The sequence below is a fragment of the Ambystoma mexicanum genome, chromosome 1p (assembly GCF_040938575.1).
Source record: "Ambystoma mexicanum isolate Mex_15411 chromosome 1p, UKY_AmexF1_1, whole genome shotgun sequence".
Classification (NCBI taxonomy): Eukaryota; Metazoa; Chordata; class Amphibia; order Caudata; family Ambystomatidae; genus Ambystoma; species Ambystoma mexicanum.
Window position 1 is genome coordinate 87,680,784 of NC_090921.1, and position 21,823 is coordinate 87,702,606.

The following is a 21,823-nucleotide window of genomic DNA, read 5'->3' on the forward strand; positions in this document are numbered from 1 at the left end:
AGAAGCAGTTAGAAAAGATAGGAGAAACAGAGAGCACCATGGAATAGGAGGGAGTAGGGGGGGAGACCGGACGAGCGCAAGCGGACAGGAAGAGAGCGGCAGCCCTAGTTAACCACAATTTAAGAACACAGTGATGCGTATAAGGTACCAGTGGAGAGGCCACCTAAGTTAGAGAATCCTGCAAGGGGAGAAAAACCCTAGTTTACCACAATTTCAGAACACAGTAATGTGTGTAAGGTACCAGTGGAGAGGCCACCTAAGTTAGAGAATCCTGCAAGGGGAGAAAAACCCTAGTTTACCACAATTTCAGAACACAGTAATGCGTGTAAGGTACCAGTGGAGAGGCCACCTAAGTTTGAGAATCCTGCAAGGGGAGAAAAACCCTAGTTTACCACAATTTCAGAACACAATGAAGTGTAGACACCCTGCGAAGGAGTGAACAGGTAGGGGGGGGCGGGCGAGCAGGTGGAGCTCACAAGATGGAGCGGTGGAATGGCACCTGGCGTCCCCTGCGGACACCTGCAGACACAATGGGAGCCGCAGCCATAGGAGCCGCCCTTTGCCTAAGGGGCCCTTAGCCGAGGGGGGCTGACGTGCAGGGGGTTGCCCAGGAGGGAGTAGTTATTGGCAGAGGGAGGAGAGGAAGGGGAGGGGTTTGTGGACGGGCAGGGAGGTGGGAAGGCAGAGGAGGACCAGGAAGTGGGAGGGGGGAGCAGGCACAACAACGCGCTCAGAGCGTGAGAAGCAAATTAACAAAAAATGTCACCAATGTACTCACGGAGGCCCGCAGGGCCAGGCAGGGCTTCCCTTGGCCTGCAGTTCCCTCAGGGCTACCGGCGACTGCTCTCTCCTGCTCTGCAGAACAAAGAAGCGAGCGGGGGGAGCAGCCGTCGAGTAGCCCAGATGTTAACCAGCCAGTCAGCCAATCAGAGGGTGGGGGGGTAGGCGGGCAGGGAGGCGGGAAGGGAGAGGAGGACCAGGAAGTGGGTGGGGGGGAGCAGGCACAACAACGCGCTCAGAGCACGAGAAGCAAATTAACAAAAAATTTCACCAATGCACTCATGGAGGCCCGCAGGGCCAGGCAGTGCTTCCCCTGGCCTGCAGTTCCCTCAGGGCTACCGGCGACTGCTCTCTCCCGCTCCTCTGAACAAAGAGGCTGATCACCTTGGCAACCCTATAAGGGCCCACCTTGGCAACCCTATAAGGGCCCACAAACCTAGGCAACAGCTTCCGACAACCAGGCAATCGGAGATGCCGAGACGAAAGCCACACCCTATCCCCCACAGCATAGGTAGGAGCGACCACCCTCCGCTTGTCAGCTGCAGCCTTTGCGGACACCTGAGCCTCCCGAAGATCGGTAAGCGTCCGTGCATGGACGGAGGCCAAATCACATGCACAGGCAACAGTGGCTGGATTGTCAGGAAGGGCGAAATCAGGAATAGGTAAAGTGCGAGGGTGTTGACCGTACATGACATAGAAAGGAGAGGAGCCGGTGGATGAATGTGGTGCATTATTGTAGGCGAACTCAGCGAGATGAATAACACTGAACCAGGACTGTTGATGCTGCAGAATGAGGCAAAGTAGATATTGCTCCATGGTCTGGTTCACCCTCTCGGTCTGGCTATCCGTCTCCGGATGATAGGCTGACGAAAAGCGAGAATCAATACCTAGGAGACCGGTAAGTGCCGGCCAGGACCGAGACGTGAACTGGGGCCCTCTATCCGAGATAATGACAGTCGGTAACCCAAACAGGCAGAAAATGGATTTGAAGAATACTTTTGCCAATACAGGGGCCGAGGGAATGCCAGAACAGGGAACAAAGTGAGCCAACTTGGAAAAGGAGTCCACCACCACCCATATTGTGTCAAAGCCCTTAATGCGTGGAAGGTCTGTTACGAAATCCATCGTGATTGTATGCCACGGCCTCAGTGGTACGGGTAGTGGATGTAAAAGCCCCACCGGACGGCTGCGGCGATGCTTGCATTGAGCACAAACCGCACACATATTGACATAACAATCGACATCCCGTGTCATGGACGGCCACCAACACCACCGTCTGAGAAGTGGCCAGCTTCCGTTTCCGACCCAGATGACCACTAATAGCACTGTCATGGGACCACTCCAAGGCGAGGTTACGGGCTTCCATTGTGGGCAGTAGTAGTCTGTTTTGGATGAATGGTAATCCGTCCCGTATCACCGGATCCCATTCAGAGACTTGTTCAGGGTGTTGTGACACCCATGAGCGAATGGACGAGAGAAGCGGGGGTGGCGGTGTACAGAGACAGATGACCTGTTGGTCTAGTAGGGTTTCAGGGAAGACATGTAAGGAACCTCCCCCCGCCTCCCCCACCCCCCCCCCGGGGATCTCGATAAAGCATCCGCTTTCCCATGAGACAAACCCGACCGATGCTTGATTTGAAAGTCATAAGCCGTAAAGAATAAATGCCACTGCACCTGACGACTATTGAGACATTTAAGAGAAGCTAAATCCTGGAGATTCCGATGATCTGTGAATACCGTGATTTGGTGTTTTGCCCCTAGCAGATGATGTCGCCAGACTTGAAAGGCATCCTTAATGGCCAATAGCTCCTTCTCTGTCACTGTGTAATGACTCTCAGCAGGGGAGAATTTTCGAGAATGGAACGCCACAGGGTGGAGTTGACCAGATGAAGGGCAATATTGGAACAATACAGCACCAAGAGCAAAAGATGATGCATCGGCCTCCACGATGAATGAAAGTTCTGCATCCGGGTGCTTCAGGACGGGGGCAGTAGTGAAAGTGGATTTTAACGCGTCAAAAGCCGCCTGGTGGTTGTCCAACCATAAGAAAGGCACACTGGGACTAGTCAAGGCCTTAAACGGCGCTACAAGAGATGAGAAACCTTGAATGAACCGCCTATAGAAATTCGAGAATCCCAGAAATGATTGGAGGGCCTTAAGGTTCTGGGGTTTAGGCCACTCGAGTACTGCTCGGACCTTGGAATGGTTCATGGCTAGGCCGCATGGAGTGATATGAAACCCTAGGAATTCTACGCTGTCAGTGTGGAACTGGCATTTCTCCGGTTTGGCAAAGAGGGAATATTGGCGAAGACGTGACAAAACCTCCCGGACGTGTGTCACATGCTGTTTTGGTGTCTGTGAAAAGATAAGAATGTCATCGAGATAAACAGCGACACATACATCCAGCAGGTCATGGAATACTTCGTTCATAAATCGTTGAAACGTGGCCGGGGCGTTGCATAGCCCGAACGGCATGACCACGTACTCAAACAAGCCGTAACGAGTGCAGAACGCCATCTTCTATTAGTCTCCGGGGCGGATCCTGATCAGATTGTACGCCCCACGGAGGTCGAGCTTAGTGAATATGGTAGCGTGGGTCAATCCATCCAATAAGGGGGTGATCAAAGGGATTGGGTAACGATTCTGGTGATGTTATTCAGGCGGCGGTAGTCCACACAAGTACGCAGATCACCCTCCTTTTTAGGCACAAAAAATATGGGGCTGGCGCCAGTGAGGTGGACGGGTGTATGTGACCAATTTTTAAGGCTTTTGAATGTATTCCTTTAGAGCATTCTCTTCTGATGGAGACAATCAGTAGATCCGACCTGAGGGAATGGCAGAATCAGGAACCAGATCAATAGGACAGTCATAGGGACGTTGAGGGGGAAGGACTTCGGAAGAACCCTTATCAAAAACCACTTGAAAATCCTGATACTCCGTAGGAATGCCCGTTGCAATGGCCCCCACTAGGTGTGAATCGGCGGGAGAAGCAAGGTCATCTCTCACTGTAAGCTGCGCAATGGCTCCTAAAGCCAACGATGGAGAATCAATACTCTCAGGTACGGTAAGGCAGTAACTCTGACACAACTCGGATTCAAAGTGTACTTGACCAGACTTCCAATCAATCAATGGGTTGTGTTCTTTTAACCAAGGGATACCCAATATCAGCCCAAACTGGGGCATTGATATTAGGTCAAAGGAAATGGTTTCTTGGTGGATATCATGGATGTTCAGCGTGAGTGGAGCCGTCTGCTGCCTGATGGGGCCAGAGACCAATGCAGTACCATCCACTGCCTGTTCAGGTTGTTGTTTATTAATCAAAGGGAGGTTCAAAGACCCAGCCAACTTGATGTCCACAAAATTGCCGGTGGGACCTGAGTCGATAATGATGGAAACAGTGTGAGTGACATCTGGTGTGAGTTTGAGCGTTGCCTGCACTACTACTGGTCTGACACGTCCAAAGGCAGGGACTGATTCAGAGGGAACAAAATTGGTGCTCGATCCTGCCCTCGGTTCTAGGGTTCAGCATTCTGAAAAACCGGATTCTTTAGTTTGGGGCGTCGAGGACAGGTCTTTACAAAGTGTCCGTTCAAGCCACAATAGTAGCAAGCATTGTCGGTTCTCCGACGTTCCCTTTCTATTGGTGAAATTTGACTGCGGATCCCACCTATTTGCATGGGCGCTCGGTACCTGTGTCAGTGGGAAGGGAAGGTTGAACCGCATTAGAAAACCCTGCCTCATTCTTGCGTTCAGAGCGTCATGCATCAATCTGTAGAGCGAGATCTACTAGGTCGGTATGTTGTGTGGGCAATGAAGGAACGACCGCCATAGCGTCCTTCAGGGTATTGCTGAGTCCCCTATGGAAAACCACAGCCTTCTTTGAGTCAGGCCATGAAGTTTCGACAGCCATCTGATTAAATCTAGTGATGTATTCAATGAGGGTACCTCTTCCCTGAGTTAGGTCCAGGAGTTCGAGATCTCGAGACTGGGCCTTGTGTCGTGTATCAAATACATGGGTCATTTCTGTCACTAATAAGTCGAAATCATACAGAGCCGGCCTATTGTTTTCGAGAAGAGGGTTGGCCCAAGCTGCGGCGTTGCCTGCCAGGTGGGATAGGGTGAATGCCGCCTTTGTGGTGGAATCAGAAAATGCCAAGGGTCTACATAGAAAATGGAGCTTACACTGGTTAAGGAATGTACGGAACCTCTTGGGATCCCCATGGAATCTCTCTGGGGCTGCTAGTGGAAACGGGGTCGGCATGGCTACAGGAATTTGAGGCGCAGCAGGGGGTGCAATGGGTTGTACCACTGGAGGTGTTGCCACGACATCCCTGAGTTCCGCATCAGCGGGCAAAGTGTTTTGTGCACTTTGGATAGAATCCAAGCGTTGATGGATGGCCGTATTAGCGGCCGCCATGTCTGCCCTCAATACTGTGATAGCTTGCACCAATGCAGCCACGGGGTCATCGGCTGCGGCCTCCATACTCAACACGAGCAAACGGCTTCACAGTCTGTCAGACTTTCTGCGTCGTGAAGAGTATTAGGGCCTCTGTCTCCAAGTTTCCCACAGTGAAATACAAGTAAATTCACAGCGCGAGCCTTGAAGCCACAGGTGTTGGTGTTGTACCACAGGAACCAGGTGCCCCCCAAGACCCCAAGGCTATTAGAGGGAAGGTAAGTATTAGCACAAACAATCACAGTACTTCAATTAGTAATTAACGTAAGATACCAGAGAGGCTTACCTAAACCCAACAGCAAATGACTCGGGATCGAAAGTTGTGGTGCAAGGGGCGCGCAATCAGTTCCTGCAGTCTGGCACACGATGGGAGTCAACACCCGCAGGATTCGTGGAAGGTGCGTGGTTCTTGATAAAACGTAGTAGTACTGAAGGGTCAAAGCGGAGACAGGTCCCAAAGCAATCCAAAGGTCGGTAACAGGTGATCGTAATCAGTTCGACAAAACCAGGGATGAGGCAGAAGCAGTCCGTGATCCGTTTTCCAAAGGTCAGAGATAGCAGTCCGTGTAGACAAAGCCAAGGAGTAAGAAGTTGCAATCCGTGGTCCGAGAGCCGAGGTCAGTATTCCGTGAGACTTGATCTTGAAACGAGACGCTGAACAGTGTTGCAGGAGAACAGCTGTGAAGCAACGAGTGGTTTGAAATGGCCGGCTTTATACGCAGCCCTGGTCACATGATCGGATAACAAACCACGTGATCGGCAAAGCGTCCCGTAACCAGGAAGTAATGCGACCAGCTGTTCCAGCCCGTACGCAACCTCCAAGGGAGTTGCCAATGCAAACAGGGAGCCCAATTAGGACGGCCAACGCCTCTGCCCCGTAATAAGGACTGTTTACGCCTCCCTCGCACCACAGGTAACCTGAGACCATGAAGTGGGTGTGGGTGTAACTTGGGAAGTCTAGCTATCCCATGTGCCCGGGATTTACCGAGAGTGGACAAGTCAGTCTCCCTACTTCTAATGGCCTGGATCTTGTCGGTGTCCCTTCCTCGCATGACAGGTGGAGTTGAGCTTCAGGTTTGCACTGGATATCCAAGACTGGATGAGCGAGAGGCAGGTTTTGAACCTGTGTGCTTCCGTTCTTCTCCCTCTTATCATTCATAGCAGGCCCATATTACATTATTGGGGTGATGACTTTCCTCAATTACTGTGTAATATTGTTTATTATGTGCCTGAGTACCTATGAGAACTAATAGCGATCTCTGTGTGTAGCATAATAAATGTATATATTTTTCAGTATTTCAGTGTGGTGTTATGTGTCTATAAATAGGTGTGTGGACGGATTGTACCTACCTGGTAGTTAAACAGTGTGACTCTATCCACAGTACCTACCTTTAAATGAGTTTTGGCTTCTCTTTCTTGTTCGCACTCTCTTAGGGTTTGTGGTTGTACAGCCATCACAAAAACAGCCTCAACTGTTTGATTCCCAAGATAAGTCAATATTGTGTTGTTCTGGAGAACATGGACTTTACAGCTGTTGATGTCTCTTCTTGCAGGTTGATATGATCACGCTTGCTGAGCAGATCATTGAAGCCACACCAGATCGAATCAAGCAGGAGACCTTCAGCTCACTCGATGGTCCTTTGAAGGAGCGGCAGAGCAACCTGGCTCTCAGCAAGACCATGTCCTGGCTGGCCAGTTACCTTGAGAATGTGGACCAGTTACCCAGCCTCTCCCAACACAGGTAGGGATGAGAATCATTCTCTAGCTTGATTTCACATTCCTGATAAAAGGTAAGGGTAAAGGTGAGATTTGTGATTGGGTGGATAATGTTCCTGTTGGTATTTCTTAGCTCTGCTTACGTTGTATTGCAGGGCTAGGTCACCTGTTTTCTGGGAAATCATCTTCTGCAGAAAGCACTTGTAACCATTGTGCATCCCATAGTCAAAGATCAACTGAAGCCTACTGTTTAACTCTACTCATAACTGTTACTTGTGTAGTCTGTGACAAAGGGCATCCCGCGAGTGCATGGATTAACCCCCCGGTTGACAATCTGGGATTGGGCACCGGAGCCACGTTTGCAATCCCAGCCGGTACATGCCATTACTCCTATGTCTCGTCCCTTTTCCTCCATACTGTATGAGAGTCCCTCGCTAGCGATGGGAAACGGAACCTTTTTCACCATTAAAAATTGTCTTCCCCTTTAAGTTTAGAAGCACGCGGGGTGTGGCCCCGGGAGCATGCCCTCTCCCGACTCCGCCCACCACCACCACTCCTCAGTCCTCTTTTCCACATCGACGGGACTGATTTCTCCAATGCTCCAGGGTGAGGCCTCAAGTGTGAGCTTCAGCAGGACCAGGTGGACCGCATCTTCGCCAAGTGGGGCAGGCCCCGGACTGATCTTTTTGCGACGGTCGCTTTCTCCAAATGCCAGAAGTTTGCCAGCAGATTCCACTGACCAAGGAGCCTGGGGACACGTTCTTCCTGTGGGAAGGGAGGTTTCTGTACGCTTTTCCTCCATTGCCTCTCCTGCTACGAATCATCAACACACTCAAATAGGGCCAATGCAGGATGATACTCATCGCCCCGGTGTGGCCCAGGCATTTTTGGTATACGGGTCTTCTCAGCCTGTCAGCATCGCTTCCGGTCAAGCTGCCAGTGGTTCTGGATCTTCTCACCAGAGAAGGAGACGCAATCCTTCACAATGACCCAGGATTGCTGATCCTGAGTGGTTGGCTCCTGCAGCCCTAGAGTTTGGAGGATATGAGTTGCCTGTTCCTTATTATCATTTTGCAATACAAATTCTTGTCTGTGGAAATCCCACAGACAAAACATCTTGCATACATTGAATGCTAACAAAGGTGTGAAGCTCCCCAAGATTACATCTTTAGTCTGTGTTGCAAGTGCCGTGGCTCCTGCAACAAGACCAAAACACTTGCACTGTTCCACAGGTGGCAGGCTTTGCAAATGTACAGCTCGTCAAGGTTTGAAACGGAGTCCAGCATAGTCACTCATCTGGTGCAGCAAGGACTACAAGCCAAAATCCCAGTCAACAAGAATTGCTGTATTTGTAACCACTTTCTGGTACCTCAAAACTTATATGCCTCTGAATGTGTTGCCTTCGGTTCAGAAAGGCATTTTCAACTTTATCACCATCCCACAGAGTATGAAGCCAAGTCCCTTCCCACCATCTCTGTGCTCCTCTCCTCGAAAGTAAAAATTCTCTTTTCAGCATCAGCCTCTAAAAAAGTTCATCCCCTTTGGCTCCAATCTGGCATATTCCACCTTGCCAAACTGTTAACTCAACTTACTGGTGAATAGTCCCTTAGACCTGCTCTCTCAACACGTTCTGGCGATCCAGCCATGCTCTTCAATAAGTATTTGTATTCTAGCCTTTCACTTGGAGCCACAAATTCTTTGTTCTCATTAATTAGGAAGAAAGTTAGTGTCTTCTATTGCTTCACCTCATCTGCATGTTCTAGTGATATAATCAGTGTCATGGTTTCAGTGTGTTCTTAGATTTATCGGGATTCAAGCTTAAACACGGACACATGTAGGTTGTCTTGCTTAGTGGCCTTCTTGCAGGTTTTATTCTCATTCTTACATGGCATCTCTTTTATGGCTTGACTGGAAGGGGAAATGGAATCTGGGAACCAGTCTCTGCTCAACTGCCTCACTGGGGGGGAATATGATGGCACTGTACAAGAACTTCCCAAGGAATGCATGAATGCTAAATGACCGGATTTTGGATTCCAGGAAAACAATTCTGTCATACAATCCTGGGGCCTTCATGATGTCAGTTCTTCACCTTCAATGCTGCCCCCTGAGTGCTGTGATACATAGAAGCAGCTCCACCCCTTCTTGCCTGGTCCTTGTATGGCTGACTTTGCCTGGTGTGTTCTCCTGCCCTGAGCTTCCGTCAAGAATTTTCGTGCCCTCGCACCAGTGGCCCATTCCTTAAAGCCGAAATGCTGGCATACTTTTTGCAAATTGAAACAAGCAGCCTGTGGTGGTCTCCATGCTGCACTCTCCAGTCACCAGTCTTGTGGGTTGGTCCCATGTCAATAAAGAGTTCAATTGTGCCTTTGCTGTATGTGGCCAAAGGTCCAGCACACACAGCATTGTGGGCAAGAATGCCTCAGCGACTTGTGTTTAATTGCAGCACCAACCAGTTAGCCCTTCAAAAGATTTCCCTAAAAATTGTATTGAGCTTAGAGGGTCGGGTCAAGGTGAATCACAACAGCAATGCTCCTTCATCTTAAAACCTCAGAGCTCACATAAAGGGACCCATCTTCTCCTGGTAGTCCTGCCTTTCTCCCATGAATGTCATTTTGTTGCAAAATCAATTCCTGGTGCAGAACGGTGTACAGGCCCATTGTCTGATTGGTACAGTGCCATTGTCATTGTCCAGTGCACTGTGAGGATACCAGCAATTTATGGCCAAAAGTGAGGTTTGTGCAGTATTGCAGGTGCCATGGATATTTTACCCACGTTGTGTGGCGCAAGCCTAAGTGCACCTTTGAATCTATAGAGCCAGTCAGGTGTCTGTTGAAACATACACAGCTGTGCTCCACATTCTTCCGGATACATGGTGTGTGAAGGACGATGACAAGACTATGCCATCTCTGCTTTTAGGCCGTCTTCCAGGAACCGAGGACAGGCAGAGTTTTTAGGAAGTTATCAAACACTACTAATTGTGCTATTCTACAGCTTTGGATGCAAATCTGCACGTTTTCAACCTTTTCGTGTACGTTTTGTCAATTAGGTGGGCTGCTTCTAGCACAGAAACTGTAATGTTTGGCACACAAGCTATAGAAATTACATGTTGGTGCACAGAGTGTGTTAAGAACAGGAGTGAATACTCACTGCCAGCTCTATGATGATGTGATGGCTTTTATAACCCACAAGCTGTCATTACGAATATACAGTATGCAGCCAGGAATAGAAAGACTTTTAGCTCACTAAGGGAAACTTTTTGAAAGACCTGTAGGCTTTTGTAGCATGGAAGAAGATCCATAATCCAATCTCAGTTTGTGGATTATAGTCCAGAGAGTGTTAAAGTAGAGATGCAGCTGAAGCCATCTCAGTCACTGCTCTAGGGGTTGGAAAGCTCCACATTGGTCAGTGACATTGCCCTGCTGTCATTTTGCTGATATAGGGACTCTTCAAGTAAGTGCTACATTCATATTATAAGTCTCTCCTGCCAACTACCTACTTCATGTGTGTCCTTGCACAATGCCATCAATCCCCATGTGCACCCATCACTCCTGAAATTAGGTAATCATCCTTTCACAAATGGAGCTTGATGAAAGGAGACAGTGCAGCCTTCTTCTCTATCCACTCTGAAATCATAGACGTTAGCAACTGACTGAATGTAACCTGCTCTTCCAAACCCTTTACATGGAGAACCTTTGCTAGAAGTGTCACAGGCGGCTGAACCTAATGTGGAGTGCAAGTCTTATTCAGTATGATGGCACTTCTTTGGCATGTCTTAAATCGAAGTGTGACTTCTCATGCCGTCACTGTTGGGGTGCAACTATTAGCATCTGCTTGCTACAGTGAAGATTTTCAATGGACATCTGCTAATGATAACTATCGTGCTGCCCTATTTCATTAAAATGCAACCTTTTATAGGAGTCTTTTCTACTGCCAGATAATCCTCACTGGTGCTAGGGAAGACTGAAAGAATCCTGGTGTGCACAATACTCATATGTTTGTAGTCTTTGTTAGAGAGAATTCTCAGAAATGTGCTAATTCCATCCATCTAAGAGACCCCCAGCAACTTTTCTGGATTTTGAGGACTTGATTTTTTAACCTGGAGAGAGTGTGAGCCTTTTTCCCACTCTCTCATGTATTTTAATGTGATTTTTGAACACTGTTTCTTTTGGTTGTGGAGTCTGACAAACTCAATAGGCATCATCTTTTACATTGTGTCACACTGGGCCTTCAGTGCAGTGGCACAGGGAAGTCTTTCAGATTTCCCCACGGTTTAAATACTTTCTCTGGGATAAATTACTGTTTCCCAGAGCAGTAAAGTGAAATTGACATTACTTGCATTTGTAACTTTCTAGACCCAGCACACACTATCTTACAATGGGGTGCTAGAGGGGATATTTAGTATCCCCTTTCTCTAGCTTCTCACGTAACAATTTTATGTTACCCTTTCCTCACTGAATGGCTGGTGGCAGTGGTTTACTTTTAACTACTATGGTGCGCATTTACGGCGTGCTGCGTGCCTACCCAAGGGTGCCATTTTTGTCAAAATGGCCCTGGTCTTCTTTTTTCACCATTTCTTTGTGGAAAGGTGGTACTTGAGATTTACTCTGCGCACCAAACCAGGTTTGGCCCGTTCCTTTGTTCGCTTTGCCTTTGGTGGGATTCACAAGTGAAGCCTGCCTCTGGCTCCAGGGTGTCTGGTGGGGGCAGGAAGTGAGGGGGTGCCCGAAACTCTCTGTACTTAGTCTCCTAAGAGACCCACATGCACTCTGTAGTGATTGGCTGGCTGACTGTCCGGCAAGGACAACCACCCTGCTGGGTGACTGACAGCTAGGCTGGAATTAATGGGAGAGAACTGAATAAAAGGTAAGGCTTTTGGCTTGGAAGGCAGAGTCGTCCATTGGACGAAGGAACCGAATAAGAACTTGAAGAGGAAGCCTGCTGCAACTCCTGGAACATTGATTTGCCCGGTGAAGCCCTGCTGCTGTGCTGAAACTCCAAATTCATATCGACAGAGAAGCCCCGAGTTGATGGGACCAATCAACTCCAAAGTAAGCCACCTGGACATTCTCTCAGAGCTGGTTGCATTTTCACAGAGTTGCTGCTGGAAACCGAAACACCAGGGAGAGGAACACCAGATTGTGCGTGTTGATTTGAAGTTGGCCAAGAGCTCCAGGAAGATCTTCCAGACTTCCAAGCAGCAGGACTGACTGGGCCTGAGCACCCTCAACAGAGTGTCGGACCCCAGAAGCAAGGAAAGTCCATCTCGACAGCCAGAAACCGCGGTGTTGCTATTTGCGGTAGTCGCGAGGAGCTGATACACCGAAGTGCCACTTGTTTGAAGATTGCCGGTTGCGAGCGGTGACCGTCCCATTACAGTGCAGGAATCCCCAGAAGTCCTCCCTCGTGTCTCTACGACTGAGGCCCAGGAACAGTGAGATCTGCAGAGCTGCACAGGAACAGGAGCCATCTGCTGCACTTTTTCTTCAATCCAAAGGTACTGTAAAGTCTGAGAGAACTTACCTCTTATTGTAGAGTTGCTTGCATCTCCTACTACTCACAAGCCTAAACAGCTCGTGGCCCTACATTGATTCTTCTTTGTCTCCAAGGACTTCTAAAACATTGTGCAAAGACTTTTTCTACTTACCTACCAGAAGTGCTTCAGCTCATATAAACTTTTGCCCATTGACTTTGGCTTAACCTGTTATACTGAATGACTCTGCTTAGGGGATCCAAAAGTATTTGCCTGCTTAAGAATATTTATGATCTCTTGTGTGTGCTAATAACCTTTTCCTTTGACCAAGTTCCAAGAGTATTCTAAATGCAAACAGTAAGATATTAATGTCCCCAGCGCCCTAGCTATTGAAATCACCTGATGGTGTAGGTTGTGATTGTGGGCCGTCCCAAAGGGTCTTTACCGATTTAGAAACTAAACTAAGAGAGTGTAGTTTTGAAGTGTATTTGTGTGTTGCTTTTATATTGCTCCCTTCTGAAGAAGGCTTATTCTAACTGACTGATAAATAGTTTATTCAAGAAACCTTGTGTGTAAGCTTTTATTTGAATACTAGTCACTGTGAATCTCTAACTCCCCTACAGCTCACATGGACTCCTCTTGAGGTAAGCCTGGCTGCTCAACACGCTACCAACCTGTATAGTACAGACTTATACCAAAGGTTGGGTTCCTATTGCCTGGAGGTCAGGATTGTTGTAGTGCACCCAAAGGGTATTGCATTCAATCCTGCCTAACACTCTTCATAATTAGGTTTTAGACTCTGGTTCCATACAGTCTTCAACATTCCTTTTCTTTTGAATATTGTTTTACTGCTTTTTCCTTGTGGGTGTTGAACATTTATATATCTGCCTGCCGCTAGCTTACCTTTTCATAAGGAAAGAGCGCAACTTTCTGGAAAAGGCAGGTGATTTGCACCCAATGCATGCAATGTACTTAATCTGGTCATAAGACTATAAATGTGTGACTGGACACTCAGTCTATATGGTGATACTGCTGTAGCTTACCTATGTTATGGAAAGGAGTCCTCGGGCCATGATATAAATGGTGGATTCTCAGATGCTCTAGCCCTGTAAACGATTGTGCTAGGAAAGAGGCAAATAGCAAGGAGGAGGCCCACAAGCATGAACACGGTATTAGATGAGCAATGGTTGCATTACTACAGGCTGCTGGAAAGTTAATTGAACATAGGCTTGTACTGTGCGATTGTAATCGTCTTATCGATTTGTAGACTTGACAAGTTGTACTCCCCACTGTTCCCTTTTACCTGCAATCCAGGTCTTCCGGTGGTCCAGTTTGGTCCAGCCTGTGAACTAGCACTCCCTCTCGGAACTAAGTGATATTAACTCAGTCCCAAGGAAGAGATATATCTTCCAACACTGCATAGCACGGACCCCCACAGATTAATGTGGTGTTGAAACAGTGAATTTCAACAATCGTGTGTGGTCCAGGAATTTGCAGGAGAAAGGAAGGGCAGGTGGTAGCAAGGACAACAGGGCCAAAAAAAGGGACAAAGCAAGTGGCACTAGACCAAGATTCAAGAGAATGCAAGCAGGTAAGACAATAATTCCGGCACAGCATCACCTCAACAAGCTAGAGGCATTGCGACATGAGGAGGAGCTGCTCTGGTGTTGCCTTATAGAGAATAGGTCAGACTTTAGCCGGGCATAGGAGACATATATCCAATCGTCTCCCCATCTTACACTTTCACAGTGTGTTCTCCATTCTCAACGACATAGGACATTTTGATTTTCAAGTTGTTGGTTAGACACAAAAATCATGAACCTACTTCTTATGTCACCGAGAACAGTTTCCTTTATACAGTGATTTTTTATTTATGTATGTTTTTCCATGAATGGACATCATGGACTGTTATGTAATGAAACAACTGAAATTTTTTGCAAATATAAAGTTTATTTAAAAGCTTATAATAGAAAGTCAAATGATAAATTAAAATTCATTTTTCATTTATTTTTTGAGTCATGTGTTCAGCATCAGCAAGTATGTTGTTCTTCTTAGTGGCTGCTCAGAATGATATATGTTCCCACTAGGGTCCAAATAACCAGTGTACACTGAATTTTCCCTGTACACCTCCTAAATTTATAGAGGGCAGGACAACCCCCTTGTTATAGCCTTATAGAGAACCGGCATGGGAGCAAGGCTCCCAGTCGACCTGGTAGTTGCCCTGGGCAACAGCCCATGCTACATGCAGTGTGCGGAGCCATGACACCAGTCCACAGTGCTTGTGCTGAGCAGTTATCATGGTGTCCCCCATGTCAGTGGACTGCCAAACACCTCGTATGCAGTGATTTGAGCTGCCCCCCCTCCAATTGCCACTGTGGGTACCACTACCACAGAGGAAAGGAGGAGTGCGCTAGGTAAGCACTTTGTGACAAGACTTTAGAAGGTTGATGCAATCTACAAATCTTATTGGTGCTTTCTCCTCAGAGACAAAAAGTCATGATCTTTTACCAAAACTAAAGGAATTCATCCGGTCTTTCACCACCCATTATTAAAGAAAATAGATATTTTTACTGTCAGGTTATTGTATTGAACCCAAGGTTAGCATGGGGGTTGAGGGTTGTTGGGTAGTGGTTTGGATATACTTTAGATAGAAGGCAACCTTCTGGCTGTTAGTGGTACCCCCTCACCTGGTGCAATTGACTGTGAGAATACAACATTCCAATTCTAAACTGTCTAAAAGCAAAATGATTGGCAAATCTGGATCTTTCCACTGACCTCCAAGTCTGGAATGTGATCTGATGGGTGGAGATGAACAAAGAAACCACACTGCCACTGTCCCTGGCGTTTTGTGTGTGATGTGTACTTTTCTAACCTCCATTATAATTTCAGATGTATATATGTGAAAGTAAGGAGGGTCACACACAAATTGTCCTGTGCTGTTGTTTCCTTTTAACTTATGATCTTCTGTACTCAGATTTACAGGCCCAGTGAGTTATCACCTTGCCTGGAATGGACCCTTGATGTGCAAGTCTTAAAATATTACAGGCACTGGAGCTGGGTGCTCTGTTATCCCAACTCTCCCCTTCTCACTGACCTCTTCTTCATGAAACACAAGATATTTTTGTGTTTGCTTTATTATGCTGGATCATGCCACCTTGCACCCTCTCTATATTGCTAGTTACAGAAGCATTAGGGGAAGAGATGGATGGCGCCCTGTTGTGGAAGTCATTCCCAAACTCCACTAGGGGGTGGGTGAGTCGAGTAGTCCAAGCAGTAACAGGCAAATGCTCAAAGGCTTCTTTGAACAGAGAAGTATTCACTGTATTGAAGGACAGACTGCCCAAGGCTAACATGTGGATCCCAGGGCTTTCAAAAAGAGTGCACCCTAAACGCTTATGGTTTTGCCTTTGTGTGTTTACCAGGTCTGAGGTTTTGACTTGGAACAGAGAGCAAGTTATAACCTAGAGGGATTTTCAAGCACTTGTGATCCAAGAACTTCAAACGGTGGACAGTTTGTAATGCAACCATTTTCTCCACCCAGAACCAAGGAAATTCTTTTTGAGCTGGTTACATATGGTTGCATTTTCCTATTGTGGTGGGTTGGAAGAAGGGTTCGAACTCATTAAGGACATTATGAACTCTTTTTAATAAAATTATGAAAAGGCCTAACTTTCCCTATTGCTAAAGGGATCGATAATCACCCTGCCTATCTAAAGAAGCTAAGGGTGCTCATCTGTCATCAGAAAGTCCCAAAGTAAAAATGTTCTCGGTTCAAACCTAACTCTAACTGACACTAGTTTAGTCAAATTAAACTCAGCCAAGAGAAGCTCCTTTTACCGCTGGACTTCTCGTAGTTCCTCACGGTCTCTGTATGGAAATGCCTCTCTTATACTTGAGTTTCTTTATACAATCTTCTTTGGTAAGCTCTGGATATCTCCTCCATGAGTTCTTGTAGCTCTTGTAAAACATATCTGGGTTTGGTGCTCTCTTTAAGCTTATGCGACTTTCACTCTCGTCTTCACTTAGGACTCGTTCACAGTCTCTCATTGTATCCTTGGCTACTTTGTATGGGACTTGATCCCCTTTAACATTCCCCCCCCACTCCTGAGTTCTTTCTTTTATACTTTTCCTTCTATCATCTTGATAGTATTATCTCGTATTCCTTAGAAGCTGTGCTGAGGCTTTGCTTTAACCTGTTTTTGTCATTTTGCTCTCAAGTTCTTTTCCCTACTTCCCAGGGTGTCTCCAGTCCCTCTTTATTTTTATTCTTTCCACCGGGTTATTTGTGATTTGCTTTATGAGCCTTTCACATTGGCAATCAGACAACTTTATTTCTCCAGCATGGGGTCTGGCATGGATTCACATGCTCACGAATATTCCCCGTCGTTAGGCTGGGAATCCTCGGTAAAGAAAAAATCAGTTTCAGTTTCGTGTCTGATCTGTCTTTCTCAGTAGTAACCAATCACTGGTCTCTGGGTCATACTGCCCCCAGCCAATGATTGCCCTCTCCCTAAGCCCTGCCTCTGGTAGCCATCTTCAGATTTTTACCGCACGCTCAAGTGTTGGGAGTCCTCGTGCTTAGCTCTCGAGCTTTTGCTGCGTTTTCGTGCTTTTTCAAAGAGAATTTCTCATTTTTCGGTCAAATAGAGCCTCAAGCTCCACCGTCTCTACATCTGATAAACGGGGATCCGTGTCGGATTTTTTCTACGCCCCTCAAGGGTGAAGATTTTGTCGAGTTACGATTCTTGGAGGATTCCAGAAGTTTCTGCGGCCTACCCGAACATGGCCCAGGAGAAATGAAGCTCGACGCCCGGAAAGCTGTTCAGGGTCTGTCCTGGATGCCAGCTACAGAAAGTGTTCAAGGAGGACGAGCATTCGAAATGTCTCTACTGCCTTCATGAGGACAAAACGCACGTGGAGAAGGACTGTGCGTTTTGCAGGAACATGTCGGAACGGACCATCAGGGACCGACACCTTCGTCTCTCCAACTGGCTGGAAGGAAGGAGTCCATCAGGTGAGAAGAAGAAGAAGAAGTCCGAGCGGTCTTCTAAGTCCTGTGAGGGCGCCCCGGCGACGGGGGCCCAACAGAAGGCAAAGCACCGCGAGTCCTTAGGGCATCGGGAGCGCCGAACGGTCGGGCTCTTCGGCTGCCAGGCAGGGCGCACCTTCCCTGGCACCAGCAACCACGAGCCAACGCTCTGGTTCTGGGAAGAGGAAATCCGAGAACCCGGGTAAGCCTCTGGAGAGGCCCCGGTCAATCTCGAAGGATTCGGCCGAGGGGGAGCGAGGCGGTGACCCTTCCCCCAAGGTGAAGGCCTCAAACGCGCCTAGGGCGGTGAAGGCCTCGATTCACCCAGCCAAGGCCTCTATCGAGGGAGTCGCGGCAGCCCTGGCGCAGCCTGTGGAGGCTACACCAGTGGAGGCGACCTCGGGGCCCAGAGTCTCCCTGCCTCCGCGGAGGGAAGCTTCTTAACAGACCCATCGAAAATACCCCTGTGAAGACCCCGGCGGAAAAAGAGGGGGGGTGGTGGCCATTGTGGACACGGACACGACATCCGAGGAGGAGTTGGCAGAAGTCCTAGAGGGCCTCGACAAGGGTGTCGAGGAGGCCCGTCCCCACGGGAGGGATCCCGATGAGGGTGACGATGAAAGTTACAGTGACACTGGCGAGGGTCCTAGTCAGCCGTCGCTCCCGGGGCCGCAGGATAACTCGGCGGCCATTTTGTTGGCGATACAATCCTTATGTTCAGAGATAAGGATGAGATTGCCCTTACCACTGACAGAGAACCCGGTACCAGGTCCGGCGCAGGAACCAGAACCGGTCCCGGCGGGAAGCCCCCCGAACAAGAGAAGACGGATCCGCCCCGCCTTCTCCGCCATCGCGGCCTGCTCGGCCTTTACCCACGTCCCCCGTCCCTGGGGATGACACAGGAATAGACACGGCCACGACGGGTACCGACGACGACGACGGCGGTGACGACGGGACAGAGCTCCACTCACCAGCCCAGGCCTCCCCGTCCGATGAGATCGGATCTTTCCACGCAATGATCATCAGGGCATCCAAGCTTTTTCAGCTCTGCCCCGAGGAGAAGGAAGGTTTCCTTTACCAACAGCGCGAGGCCAGGAGGAAGTCGGTCCTCGGCGTGTCTCTGCTGGATGACATCTGGGACAAGGGTCTCACCCTTCTCAAGAACCCTTCGACACCTGCGAAGAAGGATCGGTACGAGAAGAAGTACCGGGTCCCCGACGCGGCCCCTCTGTGCCTTAGTGCACAACCTACCCCAGACTCAATCGTCTCAGCGGCGGCCAAGAAGAAAGCGGGGGGGTTGTCAGTCTCAACGTCAACTTCCCCGCCTGACAGCGAAGGGAAGAAGCTGGACGCAATGGGACGACGAGTTATCTCGACGATTAAGGCGGCCAACGCCCTCGCGATCGTGGCCCGCTACGACAGGGAGTTATGGTTCAATATTGCCCCCCTATTGGACTTCCTACCGATGACAAGAGGGCCGAGGCCCTGGAGATCTTGCAAGAAGGCGAAGTGGAGTCTGACCACGCCATTACGGTAGCAACGGACATTGCCGACACTGGTTACCGCCAGCTAGGCAACGGCGTTTGCCTAAGACGACGAGGTTGGCTCAAGACGACGGATTTCCACCAGGATGTGCAAGCCAAGGTGCTGGACATGCCGTTCGACGGGAACAACCTGTTTGGGAAAACGGTGAATGAGTCCCTCCAAGCCATCAAGGCGGACACAGAAACTGCTAGGGCCCTAGGCGTCCTACGGCAACGGAGGCCGTCCTTTCGGAGCGCCGGAGGCAAGCAGAGTGCCGCCAAGGGATTTGGCGGTGGCTCCTCTACTTACCGCCAAGCGGCCCGCTCCTCGTCGCAGGAAGCCTATAGAGGACGAGGCAAGTCGGGGGGTCATCGCCAGGGAGGCCAAGGCGGCAAGGCGTCTGCCAAGCAAGATTGAACCGACAGCGGGGTCGGGCCCCCACCGAAGCACCCCGGTGGAAGGCCGGCTGGCAAAGTTCATCAGCGTGTGGGAGTCCATCTCCACCGACCGTTGGGTGCTGGACGCCCTGGCCCAGGGGCACGCCCTTGAATTTCTAAAAAAGTGCCCCCGCATTCCACCCGTGGTCAGGAAGGAAAATCATGTCCCTCAACTACTCTTGGAGGTGAGGGCGTTGCTCAGAAAAGGTGCCATCGAGCACGTCTCAAAGAGGCTCCGGGGCTCCGGAGTGTACTCAAGGTACTGCCTAGTAAAAAAGAAGACAGGAGGATGGCGCCCCATCTTAGACCTGCGATGGCTGAACAAATACATCAAGGCACAGACAGTCCGGATGGTCACCCTCCAGGGACAGCTGGAGGAGGGCGATTTCCTGTCGTCGTCGGATTTGGAGGATGCGTATTCTGAAAGGTACCGAAAGTTCTTCAGGTTCATGGTCCAAGGACGGCACTACCAGTTCAAGGCCCTCCCATTCGGTTTGAAGTCGGCACCCAGGGTATTCACCAAGTGCCTTGCACCGGTGGCGGCGTGGCTGCACCTGCAGGGGATCCACGTCTACCCCTACCTGGACGACTGGCTCATCCGAGCAGGGTCAAGGGTACTCGCCGTGGATCACACAGCAAAGACCGTCCAGCTGCTCTCGGACCTGGGATTCTCCATCAACTTTCCCAAATCCCACCTGGTCCCGTCTCAAGTCGCATTGTTTCTGGGAGCAAAGCTCGACACAGTGGCGCGCCTGGCCTCACCGTCGGAAGAAAGGACGAAGGCCATCCTTGGCAAGGTCCATCAAGTCCCTCTTCGGGATGATGTCCTCCTGCATATATCTCGTGCGCCTGTGCAGGCTTCGTAGGCGCCCTCTGCAAAAGTTCCTCGACTCCCGCTGGATCCAAGCGACGGGCAGCTTCGAGGGCAGGAATCCCGCTGACCGAGACCTTTCCGACGAGCGATCCGGTGGTGGGGCACCCCGCGCTCATCTGACGGCGGGCACAGACTTTCAGACCCCATCCCACCAGATAACGGTGACGACGGATGCCTCCCTGGAAGGGTGGGGAGCGCACACCGGAGAACTTCACGCGAGAGGCCTTTGGCTCCCGGAGGAGAAGACGCTCCACATCAACATCCTGGAGCTCCGTGCAGTGTTCTGGGCCCTCAGATCCTTTCTCCCGTCCCTCAAGGGCAAGGTGGTGAGAATCTTCACCGACAACACCACCACAATGTTCTACATCCGGAAGCAGGGAGGAACCAGATCCCCAGCCAGGATCTGTGGCATTAGGCCGTCGCCCAAGGGATGTTTCTGGTGCCCTTTCATCTGGCAGGGATAATAAACACCATCGCCGACTCACTCAGCAGGGAGCTACGCTCGTGCCATGAGTGGGAACTACGTCAGGATCAAGTGAATCGACTCTTCCGACGATGGGAAAGACCCCAGATCGACCTGTTCGCGACGGCGACGAACTCCAAGTGCCAGAAGTTCGCCAGCAGGTTTCCCCAGCCGAGGAGCATGGGCAAAGCTTTCTCGTTCCCCTGGGAAGGCCTGTTCCTTTAGGCGTTCCCTCCGTTGCCCTTGCTGCTCCGACTCGTCAACCAGCTCAAGAGGTCCCGGTGCAGGATGATCCTGGTCGCACCGGCGTGGCCGAGGCAGATCTGGTTCCCGGACCTTCTGTTACTCACCACTACGAAATAGGCCGAAGATGCGGAGGAGTGACCTTGGAGATGATGGTGGTACAAGAATCGATATTCAGCCTTCCATCCCAGCTCCCCTGAGTACAAGACTCAGGCTTCCTCAAAGAGGGGCTCTTTCTACAATGGACCTCTCTGCTGTTTCAGTTGGGACAGACAGAGGTGTCAATTGAATAAAAGAGCAGGGAGAACACACACCGCCAATACCAATGCTGCAAAGGAATACAAAGATATTAGACAGTGTTGAAGTAAAGGCAAGTAAACAGAACAGTTGAATTTAATGGGAAACTACCTAGGTAAGTATTGGAGTGGAGCTTCCCCGGGGTGGATCTACAAGAAATATAACACAAAATTGAGTGGGAATGTTCTAAAGAGCCTTTTAAAGTATCAGTCCCAACTTATATATCGAATTGGTAACAACTAACCTGAATAAGGATATTTTGAGGAAAGGAATCCAGGAATCAGAAGACAACGAAAGGAAAAAATAACAAACAGGAATGTTCATATAGGGAAGTAGCCCCGGACGGCACGAGGGTCGCACTAGTGCCGGGTTGGTGCAATTTCAGCAGAGCGTTTATATGCACTTGATAGTCACTCAATGTCCCAGAATCCAACAGGAGACAAATATCCAAACAAGTCGTGGAGAGAAAATAGTAGCAGAGATGGGATTTGCCAATTAAGTATGTACCTGAGCACACATGCATCCAGAGTAGGT

General features: G+C 49.4%; 1 protein-coding gene across 13 annotated transcripts in view; it reads left to right on the forward strand.

The window, feature by feature from the left end:
- The window catches only part of CAMTA2 (calmodulin binding transcription activator 2), a 1,813,542-nt gene that overhangs the window by 1,537,826 nt on the left and 253,893 nt on the right, over nt 1-21,823 (forward strand). For all 13 annotated transcript variants that reach the window (XM_069643632.1, XM_069643658.1, XM_069643676.1 and 10 more), the window contains one exon: nt 6,790-6,977. In XM_069643632.1, coding sequence (XP_069499733.1) covers nt 6,790-6,977 — 188 coding nt within the window. The remainder of the gene's footprint in view (nt 1-6,789; nt 6,978-21,823) is intronic.